This window comes from Hippichthys cyanospilos, chromosome 5 (assembly GCF_059441005.1).
Source record: "Hippichthys cyanospilos isolate Australia breed blue-spotted pipefish chromosome 5, RoL_Hcya_1.0, whole genome shotgun sequence".
Classification (NCBI taxonomy): domain Eukaryota; kingdom Metazoa; phylum Chordata; class Actinopteri; order Syngnathiformes; family Syngnathidae; genus Hippichthys; species Hippichthys cyanospilos.
Genome location: NC_142373.1, coordinates 8580689 through 8591908, shown reverse-complemented (window position 1 = coordinate 8591908; position 11220 = coordinate 8580689). Strand labels below are relative to the sequence as shown.

The 11220-nt window shown below is 47.4% G+C and overlaps 1 protein-coding gene across 1 annotated transcript; it reads right to left on the bottom strand.

The window, feature by feature from the left end:
* Window positions 1–362: 362 nt before the first annotated feature.
* On the bottom strand, window positions 363–4028 carry LOC148423348 (gap junction alpha-8 protein-like). The gene is given in 2 exon segments (XM_088415112.1): window positions 363–2884; window positions 2886–4028. Coding segments are annotated over 2 exon segments (1254 nt in total). The 5' UTR covers window positions 4020–4028; the 3' UTR covers window positions 363–2764.
* Window positions 4029–11220: the final 7192 nt, after the last annotated feature.

Here is an 11220-nt window from a genome sequence, read left to right as displayed (position 1 = left end):
CAGCAGAAACTAGAACGTGATCGCAGTGACCTCTGCTGGTCACTGCATCTCGTTACACAGCAAAGAAGAAAAGCGTGTACAATAGAGTTGAACTACTGTATTTTTTCTTGAGACCCATCCTATCAATTTGTGTCAACCCAAAACGCATGGAAAGGAAACGGTGTACTCTACTGAGGACACTAGGACTTAATACACTAGCTCAAATGAGTCAAGAGATATAGAGCAAAAACAAATGACATAAATATATAGGGTGTCTCCGGAAAACAACAATTATAGCTAAACGTGGTTATAAAAGTGCGCATGATGATTGAAAGAACGTCTGCATGGTGCGTTTAATAACCTGTATAGAAAAGCAACACAAGTTGACCAGGTGACTTTTTTTATTGCGTTTAAAAAGAAGATACTGCCACTACACAACTATCATCAGTGAAGACTACAAGTTAGTAAAAATGTGTGTTTTTTTCAATATATATATTAATCATGTCTTCTTACAAACATCACAAGCAATGCAACGGTCTAAATACAAATACACAGTCGTTGTACAATAGCAGTCGTAGCACTTTATAGGTGTAAACAAGGACCTTGTGACAATTTAAAAAATATATGTTTAGGTTTTTGACAGCTCACAAAAGGATCAAAGCTGCCTAATACCCTGCAAAATGTGTGTGCGCAAGAAATGTTAACCCTTGTGCAGTATTTGGATCGTTTTGGGATCATTTTGGGGTCATTTTCTTCCACATCATTCTCCACACAATCTTGGTGGTGTGATAACCACGCGGTCATGCAATGGTGTCACCATCTGGGTGAAATTTCAGCTTCCTCGTTTCTTCTTTTGATGCTTTCCCTTTTGATGGGAAATGTAAAAAAAAAATAATAATCAAAGGATTGGACAAAATACTGCAAAAGGGTTAAATGTGTGTTGACCGACAACCGATTCATGCATGCAAGATTCCAATATTTGTAGGGTTCAATCATGTCGCCGTATCCAAAAAAAAAGAAAAAGAAGAAAGATCACATACTTTCGGAAAACGCACAAGAAAAAAAAAACTTTAAGGCTTGGTGCTTTGTTTCTAGTAATACTTGCTGGTGAATGACATATTTTAGCTTCTCACAAAGCATTGCTATTTTCTGACATTGTTACATCAATTGTGTAAGCAGTAGTGATGCAAGCTTCATGAGGCACTTGTGATATTTTGAATTCCTCTAGATGGCACTTGATTTCACCCTTGTGCAGTATTTTGATCATTTTTGCACATCATTCTCGTGGCGTTTTAGCACATTCCCGGTAGCGCGATAACTAAGCGGCGGTGCCATTTTGAACTTTGACAAGTCGTCACCATCTGGGTGAAATTTCAGCTCCCCGGTGCTCTCCCTTTGACGTGAAATGGCTGGATATGTAAAGATGAAAGAATTGGACAAAATACCGCACAAGGGTAAAAGACGCAGTGGAAATGTCATGCTTTTGCACGGCACTAAAAGAGCCGCGTCTAGAGGAGTAAAAAACACTATCACAAGCGCGTCATGAAGCTTCATTTCATCTCATCGCTCGTGAGCAGTCTAGACAGCGAAGTACCTGAAACAGCACGATATGTACAATATAAGACATTACCTCAGCGCTATTTACACCTTTTAATCGATGGGACCTTTGGCAAAGGTCATTTTTGGGTAGTTTCCTCCTCCGCTCAAACGAAATCAAGTATTAGTCTTGCCCTCACAAACGGGTTTAAGGATGCTTGTTTTCATTGATGGCACCCGTTTCTTTTATTGTCCCGCCTTCCAACAATACTTTGTGCTGATGGGGCAAGATCTTTATCACTCGCACCACTGTTTGCACAGCGCAAAAAGAGAGAGGATTTGGCCTGAGGTGGCTCTATAGTTCATTCTCTAATGAGGCAAAAATCGCATCGCAGTCTACTGGCACAAATCGAGACCAGAACAGGATCACATTGAAAAAGACATTCGGGCATGTGGTCTTTCAAAAGGTTTCTTTTTCCCCCCTCCCTCGCTACTTGCTATATCAACATGAGATGCTGGTACTTCAAAAAAAAAAAAAAGCCTTGCACAGTGTGTGAAGCTCTGCATGTGCAAAAAGGTGCTCTCCTGTAGACTCGGAAAATGGGAATTCCGCCGTGACAAAGAGTTGCGCACGTTTGTATAAAAATGTAAAAGTAGGCACTTGACTGCGTAGCCTGCGCTGGCGTTATGGCACTGGTCGAATGGGAAGTTTACTACAGCGAAGTTACTGATTGGCAGACACACAAGTACACTAAAACTCTTGTCTACTCTCCCATCATGTGATTAAAACCTCAGGTAAAAAAAAAAAAAAAGATGTTACTTTAAAACATATCATCCCGAGATCCAGGCTATTTATCTGTGTCCACTGTAGTGGACATTTGTTTTTACCTGATATCTTTTAGGTGAGCCTTTGAAGTTCAAGCGTGCCCAGCAGAGGACATCCCGACCTTTCCGACGACGTCTCACGTGTTTGCGCGGGATGCGGTTGGCTTTGCTGGGCCAAAATGGACACGGCAGCGGACGCAGAAGAATAGACTGTCTCTCGGGGGGATACGCTTTCTTTTCGCTCAAGTAAAATCATGTCCGCCCTGCAATTTGTCAGTACCAAGAACACACTTTTTGTTTCTAAATGACATTCCTCATCTACTGGCCCAATTAACGTGTTGAAAATTTCGTTTGGATTACCGGCGCCGCCGTCGATTTAAGGTACGGCGCGCGGCGGTACGCGCACGCGCTCGCCGTGGCACGTTCATACGGTGAGGTCGTCCGACCTGGCCTTGCTACTGGCTTGGCTCAGTCGGCTCAGAGGTCTGCTGTCCTCTATCGTATCCGCCGCCTTCCTCCCCGCCTGGGCCGGCGCGCCCCCCCCCCTCCCCCTCCCCCTCCACCTCCGCCTCCGCGTCGGCGCCCCGCCACTCCCCGCCCTCCACCCCGACCGGCGGCGCCTCCTCGGCCCGCCGCGGCGTCTCCCCTCCGGTCTCGGCGGCCCGGGCGTAGGAGGGCAGCGTCTGGTCGTAAGCTTTGGGAAGGTCTCCCATGGGCAGCTCCTCCTCAGCTTTCTCCTCCAGCCCGTGGAAGGGCGGGGCCCCCCTGCCGGCCTCCATGCCCACTTCCGCCAGCGGGTAAAGGTGCGTCATAGGGGGGGCTTTCTCCTCGTCCAGCCGCCTGTAACCTTTGGCCCTCTGCAGTGAGGACACGGGCAAAGGGGGCAGGCTTTTTCCCGGCGGCAGGGCGGCCGAGCCTTCGCCCGGCGCCGGGGCGGGCGCGGGCTTGCGAAAAACAAAACGGATCTTCTTGAGGCCCAGGTGGCTGATCTCCACGAAGTTGAGGAAGAGGGAGACGCAAGCCACGGCCAGCATGAAGATGATGAAGACCGTTTTCTCGGTGGGGCGGGACACGAAGCAGTCCACGGTATTCGGGCAGGGCCAGCGGCTGCATTTGTACAGCGGCAAGATGCGGAAACCGTACAGGAAGTACTGGCCCACCACGAAGCCCACCTCAAAGAGCGTCTTGAAAATGATGTGGCAGATGTAGGTCCTTAGCAAGGTGCCCTCCAGTCGGAACTTCTTGCTTCCTTTTGTGCTGGTCTCCTTGGTGGTGCGGACGCTCCCCTGGTCGGGCGCCAGCGGGAGTCGCTCCTCGCTCAGCTCCTGCTGCCGGCTGAGTTCCGCCTCCTCGCGTTCCTTGCGTTTCTCCTCCATGTGCACGTGGTGCACGGCGTGGCCCACGTACACCAGGGACGGCGTGGACACGAAGATGATCTGCAGGACCCACAGGCGGATGTGGGAGATGGGGAAGGCCTCGTCGTAGCACACGTTTTCGCAGCCGGGCTGCTGCGTATTGCAAACGTAGTCGGACTGCTCGTCGCCCCACACGAATTCGGCCGCCGTGCCCAAGATGAGGATGCGGAAGATGAAGAGAACCGTGAGCCACACCCTGCCGATCACCGTAGAGTGCTCGTTGACTTCCTCTAAAATATTTCCCAGAAAGCTCCAGTCACCCATGATCGGTCCGTAGCACTGCGGAATGAAGGGTGGGGTGGGGAAAGACAAGGAGGGTGCGGACGGGCGGGGAGGGTGGGGCAGGCGGGCCGGGCAGATCGGGTGGGGAGGGCGGGGTGAGGTAGTAGTGAAACACGGAGTGTCAAACGTAAGAAAATGTCCAAAAAATTCGACCGGAAAAACGACGAGCGCGGTTTCGAAAATATCGTGCCGTCGGATGATGCCGCCGATGACTTTGTGGTCTGGCGCACTCAGCCTTTGTTCGTCGAGGAATATTTAACTTAGCCGGCAAGGGTCGATCTCACGCAGTTCTTCGAAAAGCGAGTCAATCGAACCTCGCCGTCCACCAAATCGGTCGGTTACCTCGTAGCGAAACCGGTCACGGCGCGAACCCCGACGATGTCGGGCATCGCCTCGGCGGCGGAATCGGTCCGAACCGCGACGACCGGACTAAAAGTCAACAAGTAACCAAAAAAGCGCCCGGCGTATTTTACATAACCCGATCTTCCATACGCGTTAAAAGTAAGCAAACGGGCAACTTGCCACAGCTGCGGCTCCCTCGGAGTTGAGTCCCGTCCCGTTCTCTTGGCGCCCGGTGGGGAAAAGTGAACTTTTTTCTGCCCTCTTTCCCACCTAAAGCCCTGTCCTTGTCGCCCCACTGAGCAGATGTGAATGAATCGGCTCTGATGGTTGGTTTTGAGTTTGCTGCGATGTTTAAGCTTGGAGCCAGACGGCCTTTATTTGCCGGGGCGACGTGTGGTGACGCAGAGAGACAATAGGATCAACAGAGCCCGAGCGGGGATGTATGGGGAGCAGGCCTCAGGCTGCCATGGCGGCGGCGGCGGCGGCGCCGGACCGCCGGGTCCGTCGCAGCGCAGCGCTCCTGACCGATTTCCCGAAAGGTCCCGCTCGCTGTCGCCGAGCCTGCGCCGGATGTTAGGGAAGTGGTGCGGGAATGGCGGAGAGTGTCCGGTGGGACGAGCCGCTGATTCCTGACGCGTATTGGTGGAATATTAGCGGAAATAAAAATAAGCAAGCCTACAACCGGATGTACGCGTTCGGACCTCCGTCTGGAGATTGTATCGTTAAAACCGAGACGAAATCAAACGCGGGTTTCTTAGCCGAGATTCCACGGCAATAATGCCGTGTCAGGACTAAGACTGAACCAACCTGAGGCAGCGTAAAGCCCGAGACATGGAATAAAAGAGGCTATACTGAGAGTAAAACCGACGCGATAAAGATTAAGACCACAGTCTGGGAAGAAGGGGGCAGGTCAAGACCACTTCAGTACAAGATCGATTCATTATCAAAACTTTGACCACATCAGGACCAAGAACGATGCAATATGAGGTCGGTCAGGAGCAAGACTCTTAGACGGGGCAAAACTAAGACCCTTAGATGGATCAAACCCAAGACTCTGAGGACATGAGACCATGTCAAGACCGAGTACAACGCAATATGAGGCCAGGCTACAAACAAGACTCTTAGATGAGGCAAACCTAACCCCCTTAGATGGCTCGAACTCAAGACTTTGAGGACAGGAGACCATGTCAAGACCAAGTACAACGCAATATGAGGCCAGGTCAGAAACAAGACTCTTAGATGAGGCAAACCTAAGACCCTTAGATGGCTCAAACTCAAGATTCCGAGTGAGTGAATGAGTTTTGTTTTTAGGCTTCTACTGCAAGCCCGAATAAATTCTCCGGCGGACCACATCCAGTCCACGCCCCATAGATTCCCTCCTCTGCTTTACTGGACGGCGGTCGTTTTTTACATGAATGAATCCGTCCTCAAGGTCGGGAGGGGGTTTGAACGTTAGCCATCGCGGAAGGTCGCTGCGACCCATTAAAAAAAGATAAATGATACAATCGGGTTTTCGTCAGGCAGTAAAGTGTCCTCGAGCCCCTCTGTCGAAGTATTTATATTGCGACATTGTGTGAGTTTTCACGCCGCGGGCTCTGCTATCCCTCAGTGTTTGTGTGTGCGCATCGTCATATTAGCTGGAATGTGAGGAATGTCCGCCATTGCGGAAACGTTCCCGTTTGGCCGCTTGCTCGGATGCTTACGGTTTGTTTATGATGCCCGAATGCACGTGCGCGCCGCAACTCGTTAACTGCCAAAAACAGTTTTGATTTGACGTCAAGCGTGCTCTTAATTACAAAAAGTTTCAGAAGGGGTTGGGAAAACCGGACTAGTCATAAAGATTGTAAAGTGCTGAGTGAGGAGACTATTTTCTTGAGAATATTCAAAAATAAATGGCAAATACATTGCATTACATACTGTGCAATAATCATTGTAATATGACAGGCTATTAAGTCTCAATATAGGGAGCGTTTTTTCAGGATTTAGGTGCTGTTCGCTGGGCATTGTGCCAGATTATTCATTTCAAAAAGTAGACTTCAAATGTAATGAATAGGCGGACAAACGCAAGCTATTTGGAGGAATAAAAAAACAAGCAAACGTGAACCATGAAACTGGTGGCACGTGGTGCGTGACCCCTTTGATAGCGCACTCTGACCATCTGGCTAAATCCCGCCTTGTTACCTCTCAGCCAATAGCGTTTGCTCCCCCTTGTGACATCGGCTGCTCCGTGACCCAAGTCCACCTCCTGGTGTGTGTGTGTGTGTGTGTGTGTGTGTGTGTGTCATTGTGCACCACAAGTTGGATTCCACTGCTTCAATTTCTCACGTGATATTTCTGGGGGAAAAATAAATAAATACATGTATATATATATATATATGTTTTATGATTAATTGTGATATTGTGCTTTACTATTTTGGACAGTAATAAAATATGTTAAGTTGTTGTTTTAAAGTTATATAAGGTCACACCGAGATTTTATTGGTCCGGCCCACTTGGGAATAGAATTTCTTCCATAAAAATAGTATTAAAAAATGCGCCTATGATAACCAAGTTAGCGAAGGTGAGGTCAATAACTTCCTGTTCTTCTTCTTGGCGAGCAAACTGGGAATGTTTTGTTTTTGAACACCTAAGACTGAGACACTATAGATTGTTTGTAGCGACGGGCTTCGTTTCCAGATAATACCAGTACTTTTTGGGAGGTTCTTTCCTTTATTTTGGGAATTTCCCGGTACTTCAATGAAAGTCCACCAGCTACTAAATCAGTAGGTGATTTTAAGCAGGTGGCACATCAGGACAAGCAACGGAGCCGTATGTCAAGACAGCCTTGGCATAGGTGTACTGCTGTGGTATGCATTTTCCACTAATGGAACATCATTTTCTGATTTCAATTTCTTTTGTCGTAGATGATCCCAAACTTGCGATATCCATTTTCTGGGAGGAGTCTTTCTCCTAGCCCCGCCTTGGTTTCCCCCACTGGCAGAATCAAAAACAGACCCTCCGCAGACTGAAACGTACAAGAATCACGCCATCATTCTCTTTCGAGTTTATTCGTTTGATCAAATTTGGGGATCGCTTGGAAAAACATTTGATACAATTCCCATCAGCTTTGAATAGTGCGGGCCTGCGCGTCAAATGTCAACATTTTAGTCGACACAAACCGGGAAGTAAGTTGCGAACTGCGGTAAATATCTGAAAAGCCCACGTCCTCCGTGTTTTCCGGCCCACGAGCTGGCCCGTGTGGTATCGAAGGACGGCGGCCATGTTTGGATCTCTGGTGTATCCACCGGGTTTCTCTTTAAAGAGCCACGTGTTGGTATAGAGGACGTTTGGATGCTAAGCCCTACAGTGGGTGCGTGAATGCAACTAGGATTTTACACAAAGACATGATGTCATGATGCAGGGCGCGGACGCTATTGAGCGCGTGCAGTGAGGCGCGAGGCCAGATTAGACCTCCGAGGCAGGGCACTTACTGGCCGCTGACCAGAATGCTAACACGCTAACAAACGTATCGTGGGGCGATCTGACTGCGGATCTGCGCTGCCGACCGCTTCCTGCTCGCCATGGAATTTGTAAGACAGGAAGTGGCGGACATCTTAAATCGTGCGATGACCTTATTAGGCGAGAAGGTGTTTCGTAGCTTCGATTGGTCGCAGTCAGGGCTGTTTTCGAAAGTGAGTATCAACGGGGCTACCCGCCAGGAAACGTACTCTGTAGTTACAGTATGATGTGTTGTTATTTTTTAATTTTTTTTTCAAACACGAATATTAGTATCAACATTTATTTTGAATGAACAGAACTGATCAGATCTTTTAAGATAGTCATGTTGATGTGTTCACTTTTCAGGAAGAGCTCATGGGGCCACTCATGGGATTCGGCTAGTTAACTGAGCTCATTCAGAAACCGAACAAATTGTGTTTTTGTCTGATATGTTTTAAGAATGACGTCAATAAACTAAATCAAGCAATTTTCTAAGCTTTCAATATGATCCAAAGCGAAAGGTGTTTTTTTTTTAAATGCACAGCATAATTCTCTTCATGCTTAGTTTGACAATCAACAAGGTGAACACCAACTATGATGGGCAATAAATACATTTAAAAAATGTTTGTTATCTGTCAAGCGGACGAAAGTCAGCGGCGGGAGAGCGAGTGAGCCGTTGCAGGCCACAAAAATACGCCATGGCCAAAAACCTCACCGTTCCACACTCAATTTAAATTCTGTCCAATCGGTAAGAACTTCCCTCGCTTAAGGTTACCAGTGTCTGGTAAAAAGAGAAGAGTAATGCTGTAATTCTTTGGTTTAGGATCGCAAATGTGGATCCAGAGAATTGGGCGAATCTCCACTTTGGTCAGAGTTTTTCAGACCTTCGGTTTTAATCCCAAGAAAAAAACGGGCTTGTAGCACACGTAGGGCAAACCGGAGACATTGGCCGTCTGTTTTGCAAGAATCCTGATTACGTGTAGACTATGCCTGAAACCAGCCTGAAACGTCCTCAAACTTATCTGAGCTGCAACAGTAGTTGCCGTTATTACTCATATTGTAGTGACGTATCCATGATAGCAGAATCATGAGTGAAATCAGGCAAACCCCCACCAGGGGCCAATGTCCCAATCCCACAGCCCACAAACCGACTCCTCTCCATCCAATACAAGAACACCTTTGTGTTATTCAAGCGTATTCATGTCCTATGAGCAAAACACGGCGACGTCAATTATGCCCTTTCATCCCAGCTTGCGTCGCAAACTCGGAGCAGAAAGCTTTTACAAGATCATCGTTTCTGGCATCCATTTAACCTACTTATTGAGGTGACCTCCTCCGCGGAGGCATTCACAGCGAGATTTAGGAGATGCTATCGGCCATGACCTGAGGGCAGCGCCGAGCCCCCCGTGACACAGCGTGACACCGAGACCTCGCAGCTCAGGTTCGCGCTTCAAGACAAACAAATATGGGCCTTGTTTGTTTAGCTTGAAACCCGAATTGTGAGGATGTGCGTGTCTTTGTGTTCACGGTGAACAAAAGCTGTCGGGCTCCCCGCTTTGTGTCCTTTTCGCTTTCTTTTTCGCAGTACTCATCTGTTTGGAGCCACTTGTTTTGTGTTGCGGGGCAGTGACGCAACCGCATGGCCATGTGATCGCCGTCGCACGGACTTTCTCACCTGCCTCGCCGTTCCCAGCGTTCCTTACTGCTGACCCCCTCACTTCCTCCGTACGGCGGCTTGTTCTTTCCTGTCATAGTGTGGGACCCTTGGGGGGGGAAAAAAACATCATTTTTATTATTGCTGAGTAAATGCCGGCGACACCGAATGAGCTTGCCAAGGGCCAGTAGTAAACGTACAAAATAACCTTGTGTGGTATTCTGTCCAATCCTTTGATTTTTACATCAACTGCGTTTCACGTCATAGGGAGGCATTGAATTAAGACACTAAATGTCAGTTTGCCGCAACCTAAAACATTTAATGAACAACAAACAGGAAGGAAGACAAGTGATTTTTACTCACGAGGAGAGCGGACAGGAACCTTCACTTTCTGAGAGCTCCTTCCAGTCTGGTGACAGATTCTGTCCATCCTTCTTTTATTCATTAGCACTTTGTAGGTGGACGTCCATATGCTAGCGGTTCATGCAGTCACTGCTATCTTCTTTCCTAGAAACATGGTGACAGACCATATACTGTTCCATCCTGTGATTAGGCCCATAGGTCATCATGCCTGTGCGTCATTACAGCTGCAAGAAACATGACAATTCCAACAGAAAATATCCGTGTATGCCAATATACATGTTGCAGAAACAAATATGGGATAACCTATATACAACTATTCTAACAGTAAGTAAGACGCACGGGAGCTGAAATTTCACCCAGATGGTGACAACTTGTCAAAGTTCAACATGGCATGACCAGATGGCCCAAAATGGTGAGGAATTTTCAAATCTTTTATCTTTGCATCAAATGCATTTCACATCCAAGGGAAAGCATTGAAAGAAGACATAGGGAGCTGAAATTTCACCCAGATGGTGACAACATGTCAAAATTCAACATGTCAGAGCCACTTAGTTATCACACTACCAGGACTATGCCAAATGTAGGGAGAGAAAAAACGTTCAAGCAAAGCACATTACTGCATATTCTGCTGTAATGTTATTATACTGCACATGCTTAACATGGCTTTAAAGTCCCAAGATTCAAGTCCAATTTTAAGCACTGACTAACCTGCTTTCCAAGCATATCATAATACATCTTATTTGGAAAGAAGTCAAAACCAGGTAGACCTTATGGAGGAAACAGGTCTGGGAACCCACAATCTCACAGACAAATAAATACATAGTCTTGTTGAGAAGCCATGATAAAAATGAAAAGTTTAGTCTCGCAGTAAATATTTTCCGCCGGCTATTGTGCTCACAGATTTCCACCCAGAAAAAAAAGTGAGGCGTGCGTTTCAACAGTGAGAAGTTTTGCACTGTTGGATTCCCTACCTTGCATTTATACTTAAGGTTTCCCCTTCCGTGTCCTGTTGGTGCAGCAGTGGCCTGCCCGCGACGCTGCGCTTCTTTCAAACCATCGTTTACCACTCGTGACTTTTTTTTTTTTTCACTGTACACTGTTGAAATGTCTGAAAATGAGCATTTAAAAAGAAACCGCTGCAGTCTTGGTCCCACTCTAACAAAAGTATTTGGTGTTTGAAAGCAGCTCCATGAACTGACGCAATATTGGTACACATGACAACAATCGAAGTATTTATTGAGAAAACCAAAAAAATGACCGCCGCATGCAAGTTTTGTTTTTCATGAACGTAGCTTTAGGGCACACATGATTGCGCTCCACTATGTGACAATTGAGACCCGGGGAAAC